General features: G+C 37.8%; 1 protein-coding gene across 3 annotated transcripts in view; it reads right to left on the bottom strand.

The window, feature by feature from the left end:
- Window positions 1–8,484: 8,484 nt before the first annotated feature.
- Window positions 8,485–17,388, bottom strand: part of CATSPERE (catsper channel auxiliary subunit epsilon) — a 212,718-nt gene continuing 203,814 nt past the window's right edge. For all 3 annotated transcript variants that reach the window (XM_072647630.1, XM_072647632.1, XM_072647631.1), the window contains one exon: window positions 8,485–9,473. In XM_072647630.1, coding sequence (XP_072503731.1) covers window positions 9,317–9,473 — 157 coding nt within the window. In that variant the 3' untranslated portion in view covers window positions 8,485–9,316. The remainder of the gene's footprint in view (window positions 9,474–17,388) is intronic.

The raw sequence follows: 17,388 nt of genomic DNA, 5'->3' as shown, positions 1-17,388 counted from the left end.
ACCAACAGTGCGTCAATGTCCCAATTTTCTCACATCCCTCCAACATCTATCCTTTTCCTTTTCTGTCATGTTAGCTAATCTAATATGTGTGAGGTAATATTTCAGAGTTGTTTTAATTTTCATTTATCAATAGTGATTTTGAGCATTTTTTTATGATTACATATAGCTTTGATTCTTTCATTTGAAAACTGCTCATTCATATCCATTGTCTATTCATCAAGTGGGGAATCGTTCTAATTTTTATAAATTTAACTCAGTTCTTTATATATTTGAGAAATGAGGCCTTTATCAGAGATACTTTTGATGGAATTCCCCCCTCCCCAATTTCTACTTTCCTTTTAATCTTGAATACATTGGTTTTGTTTATGCAAATTTTTAAATTTAACATGATCAAAGTTATACATTTTGCATCCTATAATGCTTTCTACCTTTTGTTTGGTCATAAGTTCTTTTCTTATCTATTGACTGATGCACTATTCCATGCTCCTCTAATCTGCATATGATATAATTCTTTATGTCTAAATCATGTAACTATTTTGACCTTATCTTGGTATATGGTGTGAGATGATTGCTTATGCCGAGTTTCTATCAAACTGCTTTCTCATTTTTCCCAGCAATTTTTGTCAAATTGTTGAGTTCTTGTCCCAAAAGGTTGGGTCTTTGGGTTTATCAAATACTAAATTGCTATGGTCATTTACTAATGTACATTGTGTACCTAATCTATTCCACTGATCTACCACTCTTGTTTTAGCCAGTACCAGATTGTTTTGATGATTACCTCTTTATAATACAGTTTGAGATCTGGTACAGCTAGGTCACTTATCTTCACATTTTTGTAAGTGATTCCTTTGATATTCTTAACCTTTTGTTCTTCCACATGAATTGTCATTATTTTTTCTAGCACTGTGAAATAATTTTTGGTAGCTATAATTACACATAATCAGGCCCAGTGGAAAGAATATTCAAATGGGACTCTCAGAACCTGAGTGAAAATCTCTGTTCTGCCACTTACTGTTTGTCCTTGAGAAAGTCCCAGATGACCTCTAAGGTCTTTCTAGTTCTAAAATATTGTATGTGTATGTATATATATATAAATATGTATATATGTGTATACATATGTATATATGTACACATATACATAGACATATACACATATACATATGTGTATGTGTATAAATGCATATATACACATGACTATTGTATACACGGTTGTTGTCCTTCATCTTCGAAGAGGACAAAATGACATCACCATGATAAAGTGAAATTTCAGTGTGTCCAGCTGTGACTGATCAGAACAATACAAGATCAGAATGCTCTACCACAGATTGGGTACAGATAGTCTGCATGAATTTTTGGGATGGATACTCTAAACTTGTGCATCCTGCATTTACTTTATGCTTTCTTAATTCTGCTCTGCTCAAAGAGCCCAGCACCCTTTCTAATGTGGCCACCCCATGCTGAGCGGTCCTGTGCCAGGTCTCTCGTGTTGCACAGTCAAATCCGAAGTTCTTGAGATCTTGAGAGTGTCCTTGTATTGTTTCTTCTGGCCACCATGTGATTGCCTGCCCCATGTGAGTTCTCCATAAAATAATCTTTTTGGCAAGTGTACATTTTGCATTTGAACAACGTGGCCAGCCTATTGGAGTTGCGTTCTCTGAAGCATAGTTTGAACACTTGGCAGTTTAGTTCAAGCAATGACTTCAGTGTCTGGTACCTTATCCTGCCAGGTGATCCTCAGAATCTTCCTAAGACAGTTCAATTATTATTAAATATTATAATAATATATAATATAGTATATGCATATAATATTATAGTATACATATATAAAATATTATATACATATATGTGAATACACACACTGTATATCTTATGAGTAGGGCGAAAAGTCTTTCAAAGAATCTTGTTTGTGGTTAAGGGCACTGCAGAGCAAGAGATCCGAACAACTGTCATATCACATTGATGTCAGAGTTTGTCTCAAACCCTGGGAGCAGGAAAAGATCCTGATATAGCTGGTTAGGACAAGGAAATGTGCAATTAAATTATGTGTAATCTGGTCTAAAACTGCAAGAAATTTGGCTGGTAACTTATTCTGGTCCCGATTTGGTACTTTTGGTGATTATATTAAGAATTTAAGAATGTCTGTTGAAATTAAAGAATGTCTATTGAAGAAACTCACCCAAATCAAATGAACTTTTGGTTCAATTGGGAGACTCTGCCAAAGAATCTTGCTCCCAGATACTGAAAGGGACCTCTTCTCTCTACCCTGCTCTTTCTTTTGCCTCTCTTGTGACTCCTCCTTTTGTTCCTCTGACTTCTCCTCCTGCTATCACCAGAGGGATAGCTTATTGGCATTTCCTCACTCCAGAAAAGACTAATTTGTGATGCGACTATTGGAAATGTAATCTCTGTTAGGCAGTATCAGTCTTCGTGTCGCTCTGACCTTTTCATATGAAGAAGGGACACCCCTAAATTTGAAGAGGATCCTGTGGCTGTTAAAATCCAATTTCAGGTCATATTGAGGGGTTATAATTCTACCTGGAGAGATGTGACATATCTAATGGAAAACTTACTCTTTCCAGTAGAAAGAACTGCCATCATAGAAGCCACAAATTGATTAGTTCCAGCATGTGTGGCACCTGCTGGACAAGGGGGTCTTCCAACTTTGCCCAAACTGAGACCCTAATAACCCTGCTCATTATACTCTGCTACAGCAGGATAGAAACATGATACTTGTGGGAATGGAGGCTTGTTCCATCTGCCCTGATAATTGGAGTGAATTTTAAGAGATCTTTCAAGAAGAGAGTGAAGGTTCTAAGGTTCTAAGAGGTGCATGCAAGGTTGGGTCCAATTAATCCAAAGGATGCCAGTACCTTAATTCAGCCTTTGTTAGCCAATTCCTTCCTGAAGTACAGGATTATTTCCAAAAGAATTGCCTGGGTTGGCATGAGAAGAATATCAGTAAAAGCATTGCTCAGCATGTTTGTGAAGGGAAAGAAAGGTAGAGAATGATAAAGTAAAATCATAGCTGAAATGACAGGCACTCTTAGCTGTTGCTCAAACAACTCCATTTCCTGCTCCGTTAAACCAGTCAGGAAACTCCTATGAACCACCAGTATGATTTTACTATCAGAAAAAGGACCATATGATTACAGAGTATAGAAAGATGAAGCTTTTCAGCTATAAAAGAAGCTCACAGAAAGGCTATAACATGAAGAGGCAGGACCAAAACTCATCAGGAAAATTCTATCTGCCCTAGTCCTGAAGTACTACCCCAGCCATTCCAGTCTGCCTTTCCCTTCACCCAGGAACCAATGGTTACTTTCAAAGTTTTTGTAGTTACTTGAGCTTCCCTTTCGCTACTAAATAAAAAATCAGACCAATTTTGCAAACCTATTGGGTCTCACTTGATATTAAGGGTCCCTAGAGGAAAGCAAACTATTGCTAGATTGTCCCCTCAAATGGTTACCATTGGCCCAATCTTTGTTGAACACTCCTTTTTATAGATACCTGATGTCCCTGTTAATTTCCTACATTGAGATCTCTTGTGTAAATTGAAATCCACCATCTCCAGTCTTCCCAATGGTTCTTCCAGAGGACTGTTTCTCCCTATTTCCTACTTTTCAGGACAATTTTGAAGAATTGATTCCCACCATTAACAAAGAGGATCTCCTCCCTATATTAATTCAGCTTACTCAAAAGCTCTCAGAGGGCAGCACAACAATTGTGTCTGATATCCCTAATTCTCTGTAGGTCAGTCACTTCATCCTTAGATATTTTTGTTGTTCAGTTGTGTCTGACTCTTTGTGACTCCATGGTCTGTAACACACCAGGCCTTTCTATCTTCTACCATCTCCCAAAGTCTGTCCAAGTTCATGTTTATTGCTTCTATGACACTATCCTTATCATCTGGCCATTATAAGGTCTGTCTCATTATTGTTAATCAACTAACTCAATGGGTTAGGGTTTTCCCAGCATTTATTGCTAAAATCCTGCTAAAGGAAATCATGCCAAGAATGCACGATTCTTCAGAATGCATTGACTTTCACAGGGCAACCCATTTTACTGATACTATACTTTCTCAAGTTTACTTGTGTCTTAGGATAACTCCCAAGTTTCATAGCCAATATCAGCCTCAGAGTTTCCAGCAAGTTGAAAGTATGAACAAAGAACTTAAAATTCCTGTTGGCAAGTTATGCTCTGAAACCCACCATAAGTGGCCAGAAGTACTTCCCATTGCTTTGTTCCCTGTGCAAAGCAAACCAAGGAGGGCATTGTGTATCACCCCTTCTGAAATGCTATTTGGTCGTCCTCCCATTAAAGCAAAACCCTAGTATACACATCTTTGCTTAGAGGAGACACGTCTGCTGCCTTTTACATCTGGAAGTTGTAATATAGACTGAAAAAACTCCATGAAGCAGCAACTGTACTACTACAGGCCAGTCCTTTTGCTACATGACTTCCATCCTGGTGATAAAATATACATCAAGAATTTCCAGCAAACCTTGACTTAGAAGGTCTATTCCAGGGGCTGATAACCAATCACATTTAATTAGCATATACTGTGGTTGTGCTATGTCATTTTAATTTTAGCATTGTCATCTATAACTTTCTCCTTTCCAGCTCCATCCTCTTATGATGACTGGGCAATGAATAATGCTGTCATTAGGTTTCATGGTCAGGTAGGACATACTTTACACCAAGTCAAAACCATTGGGCCCCCATATGCACTGGGCACATCATCAGCACCATCAGAGCATTCCCATCTTGTGGGTATCTGTTCCTGTCCAGGCAAATGAAACCATATCACAACCTGCAAATGAGAGGGATGGCAGGTTCCCTAATGTGTCCTTTGCATCTTTTGTTTTTGTTATCAGTGAAATTTTATTAGTACCAATTTGAATCCATCTCATTGGGCACAACCTGTATCAGTAACATTCTGACATCTAAGAACTTATAAGTCTCAGTGAAATTATCATTTCATCTGCAGTGATTTTCAAGTACTGGGTTTCCTTACTCTCATTTGCTCAGCCTCTATCCACCTTTGAATTATGTGTTAAAAAGAATAAGAGTCTAGCAACTACTTGTGTTCGTCCTTCATTGCCGAAGAAGACCATGCCATCAGAGAAATGATGACATGACTTGCACTTGACTTTGTTTTGAGTGAGGGAGGGCTGTGCAGGTCACCAGCCTCACTTCTCCTCCAGAGCCACCTGAATCCAGTGACCAGATATTAATCAAGATGACTGGGGATGACCCAGGATGAGGCAGTTGGGGTTAAGTGATCTGCCCAAGGTCACACAGCTAGCCAGTGAGTATCAAGTGTCTGAGGTGAGATTTGAACTCAGGTCCTCCTGACTCCTGCACTGGTGCTCTATCCACTGCACCACCTAGCTGCCCCAATTGGTCAGGGAAAATTGTTACAAATATCCATGAGCTCCAATGTATTGTGAATGATACCCAACTAATTTTGACAGAAACTCATGGAACACTTAAAGACAGTTCATGGTGGGATCCCCGTTCTCGATTTTCTTTGCTATTTTCCAAGCTAGGAGGAGAAAGTATACTAACTATCCTAGTTAAATTTGCTTTCTTGGACATAGGCCTCATCATTATCTCTTGGTTTGTGTTAACTGTTGTATTACTTGTAGTACTAGGGTTTTCTCAAAACTGATTCCTAGGGATCTGTGGTATTGACCAAGAAGCATCTTTACAAGGATGAATTGTCTTTTAATCCAGCATTTTTTTTTTTTTTGCTTTTGTAACTATTGTAACTTTTGTAACTATTGCTTCAGCTTTCTAATCAGCTAGGTGGTATAGTGGATGGAGTATTGGAATTGGAGTCAGGCAGAGCTGAGTTCAAATTTGACCTCAAACACTTGCTGTGTGACTCTGGGCAAGTCACTTAATCCTGTTTACCTCAGTTTCCTCATCTGTAAAATGATCCTGAGAAGGAAATGACAACCACTTCAGTATCTTTGCCAAGAAAACCCCAAACGGGGCTACAAAGAGTTGGATATGACTGAACAACAACATGGAACAACAGATATACATTTTTTGTTTTTACTATATTTGTAATTTTAATAAAGCTAGGTGATTCATGAGAGGCATGGCCTCTCAAGAATCAAAGAAGGGGAATTGTGAAATTTAAAATTAATTTTTAGTTCTATTTGTTATGTGATTTAATCAAGCCAGCTTAGATTTGATATTCTCTTTCCCTCTGTAAGTCTAAATCTCTTATCCCTGCAAGTATACTCAGGTAATCTCAGGTCAAATCTTGTGACTTGTACCTCCACCAATTTAACTTTACCCACCAACCACATTTCTGGGGAAACTTGCCTAAAGGTCATTGTCTTCAATCTAAATTGTTTCTACAACTCCCATTACCTTCAGAACAATCAAATCTCATTGCTTGTAGACTATTCTCATGACCTAAGAACTGATCCCATCTCCCAAGGATACTGTCATAGGGAGGAGTTGAGATGACACTTAATCTCACTTCTTCATTGGAATGCCTACCATTTGGGATTGTGTTACCTTTGTCTTCTCATCTGAATCACACATCTTATTTATGATTAAGGGGGTTTCAGAAGGGGAGGTCCAAACAATCATAATGTCAAACTGATGTCAAAGGATTTTTTTTTTACTTTTTGATCAGTCAGAAGAAGATACAACTATGTTGCTCCAGATTTTGCTCTGTTATCCTGTTAACCACCATAAAAGACCCTATCCTCCTTCCCTGGGCGGGAGGTCTTGGATTACTGAGGAGTCATTTACCTCCACTTATTGGCTACTGCTAGCCTAGCTAATAGATTGATCATGCTTGGATCTTTGCTGCCTCAATCTACCTTTATTTTCATTGCCACAATAGTTTGTTTTCCCCAATATCTATCACCAATGATTAGTTTCCCAATTGTTTAATCAATTAATAATTAGCTTTAATGAGTGAATATTTATTGGGAAGATATATCAATAATAAAAGTTATAAAACATTATCCCCAACATGACTTGTAATGGAAGGATTCTGCTCCCCATACTGGAACATTTGTAGTAATTTTGTTTCTGAACCACTTGCCATGTGACTTCCCCAAAGGGGAACTTTTCTGGGGGAATAACTGCTAAGTTGAAACCAAGAGTGCTAACTGGGCAGAACATTTGCACTCTTCTCCCTGGTTGTGTTCAAGTGAGAGATATTCTGAGGGATCCTGGGTCTTTCCTACCTGGGGCTGATGTGTGGTCTATAAATAAAATGGGCTTCTGTTCTTTTCTTTCCTGCTTTTAGTCAGAGGGATACTGGAGATTGCTATGAACTTAAGAACTTTGAAAAGTTGGAGTGTTGAGTGACAGAAGACTGGGAACCAAAGTCCCAGTCAAATCCCAGTCCCGGTGACCAGCTAAATCCAGTATGCCAGCACAGTGCAGGGATCTAGGGTTTAATCCCTATATCCAAGCCTGGTACTTTAAGCCTGGGAATGACACTGCCTACTGGCTATGTTGAATTCAGATATGAATTTGATGGGTCAAATGCATTGCGGCAGTTGAGTTAAATTTGAACCCACTCTTCCTATGGATTAAAGTGGTATAGGTGAGAGTATCCCTAGATGTTAAGAGTAATGCCTTGCAATTTCTGTCATGGCTATATTATCCCAATAAATATCCATTTGTTAAAGCTAATTGTTGTTAGCTGGTTAAATGGAACTGGGACACCAATTAGTGGTAATGGATATTTGGGGAAACATACTGTAAAAGGGACTTAAGCTAATACCATTAGAGAAGGAGCACTCTGACTCCTTGGGTTCTTCTAGAATCCGGAGGGGGAAAAATAGCCTTGTTCATGGATTTGACTTATATCTGTGAGAGTAAGGAGTTGGGAGAAGGACTCCAGCCTCTAGAGGGGCTACCTAAGGTAATGAATCTCTAGAGAATAAGAGCAGAAGATGAATGGGGGGGAGTCCAAGGTTATGCAGCCTCATCAGATGTGAACAGGCTCTTGGACTTTAGCCATTTTGTTCTTGCAGTCATACTTTGACTTTATGTACACAGTTTTTGTCTTTTTCATTCTGTTAAGATAACTGTACTATTTTAGGGTTACTGGGGAAGCTATATTAATAAAGATTCCACTCCATGTGCTGCACATTCAAAATGATATTTAGAGGCTGGTATGGCAAGGGCTTTTGTGGTTTAAAAAAAACCCCCACCCTAAATGGAAAAACAACAATATGTGGGTAGTGGTTACTAGAGAGAAGACCAAGATGATCAAATGAGACCTGTAGGAAGACAGCAGGGAAAATCAGTCAGAAGTCTGATCCACAGAGTAACCTAGGAGGCTAGGAAAGCTATCCAAAAGTCATGGAGGGTTGACCCAGGGGTAGAAGATATTCCCACTAAAGGCTTAGGCACATTTTGTGTGTAGAAATTCATGAAGATGATAAACCAAACTAATTGAAATTTTATTAATTCATTAAACAATTCCATAAATTATTTAACAAGAAGATTAAAAAGATAATGTCTCCAGATTTCTAAATACCACTAGCCAAATGAAAACATAGATGAGTAGTTCTTGGAGTCATGAAAGCAGAAGAAATATAATATTTTAGTTTTGGCCAAAATTCCTAAAAAATACTAATTGTTTGGAGCAGCTAAGATGGGTTTGTTATCATTCAATGCTCAAATCAATGAGGAAACACATTTTTTAATTTCAAGATTTAAAATGAACTTATTTTTAAAATAATTGGCTATTCCTTAAATATTTTTTGAAAATTGTAAACTTAATAACCATCAACAAAACAAATAGCTGCCTCCTTTCTGTGTAAAAACAAACAAAAAGCCAAACAAGAACAGCCCCAAACTTTACCACAGAAAACATTTCAAATGTGAGTTTGTCATCTTTGCAGTTTCTCAGATTTATACTACTTCAGATATCAGGTTTCCTAAACGTATCGGCTATTAAGCTTCAAACTGATGTAACTGACCAGTTAATTTCTTATGGCACAATCCTACAGGGAGCATCAATTACTTTAGAACTTAATATATTTGTTTCACAGAAGTAACCATGCTAGTCAAGCCCAGCTTTATTTGAAATGTAGTAGGGGATATTCAGAATCTTTTAAAATTAGATGCAATTTAAGGAAACATATCACACAAGAACAGGAAGAACTTTAAGTCTAGGGGGTAACTCAGAGAACATCTTTCACTTGCTAAATTTGGTTCCTAAATGCACTTATTCACTATGGACAAAATAATTTTTTTTCATTTTCCTCCCTTATTACAAAAGAAAAAACAGCATAAGAAAACGATCTTTATATGGTTTGGGGTCTTGCTACTGTTTTTGCTTCTTTTTCCGTTTCGATTCTAAAGATGGTTCATAAAGAAATTTTCGAAAAAACTTTAAATACCGGAAGTAGCTCACGATCAGGCAAATAATGACAAAAAACAGCAGAATTATCATGAAGAATAAAACCAGAAGGGGATTTGTTCTGAAATAGAAAAGCAAAATGACCAAGAATTACTTATTATGCTTGAATTTATTTTTACTAGTTCTTTACTTCTGTAGATCTTAACTCAGAATTTTGTTAGTTTGTTTTAAATGTCGGAATCTTAGCCCCGTGTTGAGAAAACCATTATGATGTGCTTTCTTGTTTGTATCATGTGTTAAAATAGTTACTTTTGCGTGAAAATGAGTGGAGGAAAAAGTCAGGTAGCCATCTGACCCAAACTCATTCAATTGGCATTTATAAGTGACTAAAGCTGCACAAAGTACCACTGTGCTAGATGCGTGTGAATCTCTGTACGGATACATGTTATGTGTGTATACGTATGCATACATATACCTCTATGTGTACAGACATATACATACAAACCAAACAAAAAACCACAGTCCTGCCCTTATGAAGCTTATGTCCTGCTGGAGGGATACCGGGTAATGTTGTGGGCTTTAAACAGACAGGTACAATACTTTTACTGGGATGAGAAGTGTAGGTAAGGTGTTTAGATAAGACTGGCAATTACTGTCTGGAATAAGTAATTCTAGAATAAACAAAGAAGGGAAATACAGACTTGGTCTTGGGAGCAGGCACTGCTGCAGGTGGTAATAGGCAGGTAGGTGCAAGGGGTAGAATACCAGACCTGGAGTCATGAAGACTCATCCTAGCTATGTAACCCTGGGCAAATAAGTCGCTTAACCCTCAGTTTGCCTCAATTTCCTCAATTGTAAAATGAGTTGGAAAAGGAAATGGCAAACCACTTCAGTATTTTTGCCAGGAAAACCCCAAAAGGGGGTTATGAAGAGTCAGACATGACTGAAAAATGACTCTACAAGCCCCGGTCCTGGAGTCAGGAGGAACTGAATTCAAATTGGCCTCAGACTCTTGACACTAGTTGTGTGACCTTGGGCAAATCATTTAACTCTGCAAAGAAGAAGGAGGAGGAGGAGAAGGGGGATGTCATGGCTATAGGGACCTCTCAAGGTAGAAATTCTGTTCATTCGTGTATATCAGCAAACTGTAATCTGAGGTATTGGAGAGTTCTCTTGAGCACTAAAAGGTTATATGACTTTCCTAGGAGTGCAAAGTCAGAATATGTCAGTGGCAAGTCCTGAATGCAGGTTCTCCTGGCTCCATCACTAGCCTTTGTGTTGAGAGTAAAAAATGCAGCAATGAGAAGCAGTATAATATAGTGGATAGAAGGTTAGCATAGCCCTGCCTCTGATACATACTTAACTGTGTGACTGCGGTGGTGGTGGTTGTTTTAGAACCCCTCTGTGACTCAAGAAATTATCTAAAAGAATGCCCAAAGGGCTACAAAAATGTGCATACCCTTTGACCCAGCAATACCACTTCTAGGGCTGTATTCCAAAGAGATCACAAAAATGGGAAAAGGTCCCAAATGTACAAAAATATTTATAGCAGCTCTCTTTGTGGTGGCCAAGAACTGGAAATTGAGGGGATTCCTATCTATTGGGGAATGGCTGAACAAGTTGTGATATATGAATGTAATGGAATACTATTGTGCTATAAGAAATGATGAACAGGAGGACTTCAGAGAGGCCTGGAAGGACTTATATGAACTGATGCTGAGTGAAAGGAGCAGAACCAGGAGAACTTTGTACACAGTAACAGCCACAGTGTGTGTGGACTGTTTCTGACAGACTTAGCCCTTCACAGCAATGCAAGGACCTAATACTTTCCCAAAGGACTCTTGAGACAAAATGCCATCCACATCCAGAGAAAGAACTATGGAATAGAAACTCAGAATGAAGCAGACTATTTTCTCTTGTGTTATGTTTTTTTTTTCATGGTTTCTCCCATTCATTCTAATTCTTCTATGCAAATGACAAATGTGAAAATGTGTTTAAATAATGAGAATGTATGTATAGAACCCATATAAGATTGCATGCTGTCTTAGGGAGGAGAAGAAAATCTAAGACTTGTGGAAGTTATTGTACAAAACTGAAAACCAATAAACTAATTAAAAAAAAAAAAAGAATGTGTTAGAGGGGAATCTTCTGATCTAAAAATCAGTGAAAGGAGTTCCCACAACTCCACATTCCCCCACAATGATGGAATCACAGACTGTGACTAAAAAATAGAGAAAATATGATGAAATGTGGACTTTCATTAGGGGAAAAAAGGGAAGAGTTAAAAAAGTTATGACTTAGAGTTATGAAGATTATTTTAAAAATGTCCTTTTGGAAGCCCAGGAAAACTGGCTTAAAAATATCAGGTGATTGGGGGGGATCCCCAAATTCCTTGCCTGGAAAAGGAAATTAGTGTGAGAATACAGTGAAATCTTTCTGTTTACTCTTAGAGAAAGTGGTGAAACATTTACCCAAACTGAGCAGATTTAACTGCAGGACAATGTAAAGAAACGAGAGACGGCATAAAAATGTCTTATGAGGGAAAATACAAAGTAATGCATTCAGGAAAGAAAATAAGCCAAATAATCTAAAATATATTTATTGTAAAATTTCATTTGCTTCAACATTAAACATATATGTAGAATGTACTAACCCAGTAAATGAACCTTGATGGAGGAGTAGGAGAAAAATATTAGAGAAAATATCATGACTGAGGAGAAGGCCCCTCCCCCAACTTCCTGTTTGGCAAAGTCAGAAGAGCTATGGAGGACTGATTGGGGAGGAAGAAAAAAGCATTAATATAGCACCTACTATGTGCAAGGTGTTGTTCTAAATGCTTCATAAGTATTATATCGTTTGATTCATAAAACAGTTCTGTGAAATAGATGCCATTATCATTCCCATTTTGTAGTTTGAGGAAACTGAGGCAAACAGAGATTATATGACATGTTCAGGATCATACAGCTAATAAATGTCTGAGGCCAAATTTGAATTTGGGTCTTAATGACTTGAGGTCTAATACCTTACACACCATACCACCTAGTTACCCCAAGTGAAAACATGCTACAAACAACTTGAGCCATGAACTTTCTCTCTCTCTCTCTCTCTCTCTCTCTCTCTCTCTCTCTCTCTCTCTCTCTTTCTCTCTCTGTCTCTCTCTCTCATCACCCTTCCAATCTGTCTCTCTCTCCCTCCTTCCTTTTCATAGTACATGAGGAACATCTAGCTATGCTTCTTTAATTTACATCCTACATTCCTTCTGCATATATATTGGATATGAATTTATTTAGTATGCATTTTGTCCCACAGTCCCTTTGCAAGCATTGTCCAACAGTTTTTCTCCTATAGGCTTCTCTTAAGTCCCATAGATGAGTGTTTGGGATTTTTCAGATAATCTTTTGGTATCACATAGCACAAACCATGATGTTTCCAGTCAATTTGCAAAGGGTTTTTATTTCCATAATGACTAAAACTTGATGAGCTGTTATTCTACATTTGCCATCTATAGCACTCAAATAGAAATCTTCCAAGGTAATTGTGGGGCAAATGTTATTACTGTTATTTCTTTAAACACTGATTGTATCGGTTCATTAAATTATAGAGGTTCCCTAGTCCAACCCTGTAGACCAGAGGTTCCCAAACTTATTTGACCAGCTGCCCCTTTTCAAAAAAATTATTCAGCGCCCCTCTGGAAATCTACTTTTTAAAAACTCTTTAACAATTTTTTTAAAAATTTGTGTCACACATATATATTTAAAATGATACATTTTAATTTAATTATTTATTGTAAATTTGTGGGTTTTGTCCTGCATTGAAATTTTGATGACATTATTGTGTCACGCAACTGCATAATATTGTATTATAAACAAATCATGTTTATGTACATATTCTTGCTGATGCATGCTGGACTTCCCAACATTGCTTGAAATGCTTGCCTGCCAACACTTGCTTAAGACCTGCCTGTGGACTTGACTACTGATTGGTTATAACTTGCATTTTGTGTGTTTATTTGGAAAATAATGTAATCACTAGGATTTTAACTCTTGTTACACAACAGATGAAACGTATAAATGGTTTTTCAAAATTTTTGTTCCTTATGCTTCCACCACTCTTCCCCTCCTCCAATTTCATCAGAGGCTACCACCACCCTTTTACCACTTTGGGAACCTCTGTTGGTCTTGGGCTGTTGCTTCCAATACTCAAAGAATTAAATAGCAGGATATATGTGAATGTTGTCACTAGAGGGCAGCAGAGAGACAGGAATGCTCCAGGAGCAAAGCGACAAATTGGTTGACTGGAGAAGCTATTTAAATTTAGAGCTAAAGGAGAGATCATCTAGCACAATCTTTTACATGATGAAACTGAGGTCTAGAGATATTAAGTAACTCATTCTAGATTACAAAAGTGGTTAGTAGAGCAGAGAGTCCTTGACACTCTTAAAATATAACGTTTAAAGAAATGCAATAAAGATGTTATCTTGAAAGATCTCTATATGAGTACTATAGATGGCAAATCTAAATTAAACAGATGAATATTTACAAAACAATAAATTGTCCAGATTAACAGGAGAAGAAATATAATACTTAAATAACCTTATCTTCGAAAAAGAAATTGAATAAGCCATAAATAAGGTCCCTAAGAAAAAACTCCCAGAATCAGATGTGAATTTTACCAAGAATTAAAAAAAAATTAATTCCAATACTACATTTACTTGAAAAAAAAAAGGCAAAGAAGGAGTCCTATTATATTCCTTTTATGATACAAATATGGTGCTGATACCTAAGCCAGGAGGAACAAAAACAGAGAAAAAAAAACTGCAGACCAGTTTTTCTAATGCATATTGATGCAAAAAATTTAAAGAAAATACTAACAAGGTTAATATAACAGAAAAGGAAAATGACAAATGTTGGAGAGGATGTGAGAAAATTGGGACACTAATGCACTGTTGGTGAAGCTGTGAATGAATCCAACCATTCTGGAGAGCAATTTGTATGTCTAAAGAGCTCCCTTTGACCCGGCAATATCCCTACTAGATCTTATCCCAAAACAATGAAATGAAAAGGATCTATATGCAGCAAAATATTTATAGGAGCTCTTTTTGTGGTGGCAAAGAACTGGAAACTGAGGGGATGCCCATTCATTGAGGATTGCCTGAACAAGTTGTGATATGATTGTGATGAAATATTCTTGAGTTATCAGAAATGATGAACAAGAATGACTTTGGAAAAACCTGGGAAGATTTATATGACCTGATGAAAAGTGAACTAAGCAGAACTGGAGAACTTGCTACACAGTAACAGCAATATTGTGTGATGAGTAACTGTGAATGACTTAGCTGTTCTCAGTAGTATGATGGTATAACACAATCTCAAAAAGGACTCATGATGAAAAATGCTACCCACTTCCAGAGAAAGAACTGAATGCAGGTTGAAGCATTATTTAACTTTATTTTTCTTGGTAATTTTTTTTTGTTGCAACATAGCTAATATGGAAGTATTATGTTTTGTATGATTACATAAGTATAATTGATGTCATATTTCTTGCTTTCACATTTGGGTGGGTTGGGGGGAAGTTTTAGGGTGGGCACAGAAGTCAGAACTCAAAAAATGAATGTTAAAATAAATAATAAAAATTTAAAACTAGTTAATGAATGAATCACTGAGCTTGTCTAGGACTTACTTCAGGTGTGGAGGTTGGATTGGATGATTTCTAAAGGTCTGTCAAACTTCCAGATATAATTATGTGGTGTTTTTATTCATGGAATTCAGTTCAGGTAGTTTATTTAGTTAAAGAAAACTTATTAAGTACCTGCTTGAAACAGCAAGGGTTATGCCACATAAGTCAGATGGCTGCTACCACCTTGAGCACCACCTCCCCTCAGAATCCAGGTGAGGGAACCCAGGACTCTGAACCCGAGGGTTCTGGGAATAGCAGTGTCTCCCCCCAAGTTTGCTCCCACTCCAGCTCTGTCATTGCTGTTTTCACAGTTATCATAGAGGAAGGAGAATAATCCGTGTGGAAATGCAGCCAGGCTTGGCTTCCTCAACAACCACAGCCACTAGAGGCTGGGGAAAGAAAGTTCTCAACACTATAGTCCTTGTCAGTGTCAGATTATTTAAAATCAGAAAAAATAATGACTTTATCCATGGAAGCCACATTGAAGAAGGGGCCTTACCATCTACTTTGTCCCTGCTGCCTAAGGACCACGGGACCTTTCTTTCTGACTTGTTCCTGAAACCTCCCATTGGTGGTTTCCCACATTAGATCATGAACTCTTGGAGAGTAGTGAGTCTTGCTTTTCTATTTGTATCTCTATTACTTTGCATTTAGTAAGTGCTTAATAAATATTCATTCATTAAAAAAAAGGAGTAACTAGGACAGCTAGGATTCAAATGAATATTTTTCTGACTACAAATCCAGTGCTTCTTTCTCTCATACTGAAGCTATGTCTGGTCTGGCTCTCGGTAGCCAGAGATCATAGATCATAGAATTCTGCTCCCTCATCAAAGGATAGACAGAATCCAGAGGGAGCAATTGAGGCAATATATCACATGAAGACACTAAGTAGGAGAGACCTGAGACACTAAATAAAATGGGCTTCCTTTATAAAGGGAAGCAGCGACAGAGTCATCTGAGAATGCTCATGCTTCATCAGTTTTGGAATGGAAAGTCAAGTCAGAAGTAGACAATTATTTTGGGGTATAGAAACCCAGGGTCAGCAGTAGGTAGGAATGAGGTCTGTGTCCAGAATCAAAGCTCAAATAACTGGAATATTGTAGTCATATTGTAGACAACGAAATGGGATGGATCAAATTTTGAACTATCTCTGCCTCTTTCTGATGTAGTGATGTGAATCTCCTGGTTGGTTCTAGCACATCTGCTATATTTTACGGTGTCTGTATCCAGCATTTAACCCATTGAGTATATAAAGTTTACCTAGTATTCTTTTTTTTTATTTTTTATTTTTTATTTTTATTTTTTTACCTAGTATTCTTGGCACTTGTTTACTTCCTTCACCAGCTGCTCCCATAGCAGTGAGGGTTAGAGAGGGAGCTTTCCTTTCAGGTTGTGAATGGCAGCCCTGGTGGACCTCTCTGTGTCTATGTCCCAGTACGTCTCAATTTCTTGACAAGGGAACATGTGGGCTACCTTAGCTCACTGATCTGTAATCACAAATATGGTGTTGTAGTGTTGGGGGCACTTGGAATTTTATAAGGATGTCTTTGACATGATCACAATCATGTTAATAATCATCAGAGTGATGGGGAGAGGAGTGTAAGATTCTCTCCCATTTATCTGATAAAGATTCAGTCTAAATAAAAATCCTGTAAGTCAAAGAATAGAATAGGACATTGCCCCAGTGGGCTAAACCATTGGCATTGAAATGAGCAAGTCCAGGGGAAGAAGAAGTTGGGTCATTTGAGAAAGACTTGAGTCACTAATCCAGGGATTTCAAGCACAGACCAGGAGGTGAAAGTCAGAGCCAGATTGATCCCTGGTATCAGGATAGATCATTTGAGCTCTAGAGTTCTGAGATGCAGTAATAGGGCTGAAGTCAATTGAGCGTCCTCACTAAGTCCAACATCAAAATGGTGAGCTCCTGGGAATGGGGGGACACCAGGGTGCCTAAGGAGGGTCAAACAGGTCCATGGTGGTAACAGACCAGGTCAATGCTCCCATGTCAGTCACTGGTGGGATTGTGCCTGTGAGTGGATACTGTACTTTTAAATTCAATAAGAAAACAAAGGAAAGAAAGGAAGAAAGGAAGGAAGAAAAGAAAAAAGAAAAAGGAAATTTAGAGATAGTCAGAGATGAAGTCTTATCCATAACCAAAGTTTAAATAGTTAGGTAATGAACATCCATTTATAGTGAATGGAATGGGGCAAATGGTCATGGAAAGTTGTTTTAATGACTTTTGAACTGTCTCTACCCTTTTTAAAAAAAATTGGCAGCATGAGCTAAATGTATCTAGGATATAAAAAGCCCTTCATCAGAGGAACTGCATAGGATCTGAAAACATGAATTTACTCTGTAAC

The sequence above is a fragment of the Notamacropus eugenii genome, chromosome 2 (genome assembly GCF_028372415.1).
Source record: "Notamacropus eugenii isolate mMacEug1 chromosome 2, mMacEug1.pri_v2, whole genome shotgun sequence".
Taxonomy (NCBI): domain Eukaryota; kingdom Metazoa; phylum Chordata; class Mammalia; order Diprotodontia; family Macropodidae; genus Notamacropus; species Notamacropus eugenii.
Note: the sequence above shows the minus strand (reverse complement) of the source record. Positions and strands in the feature narration are given on the sequence as shown.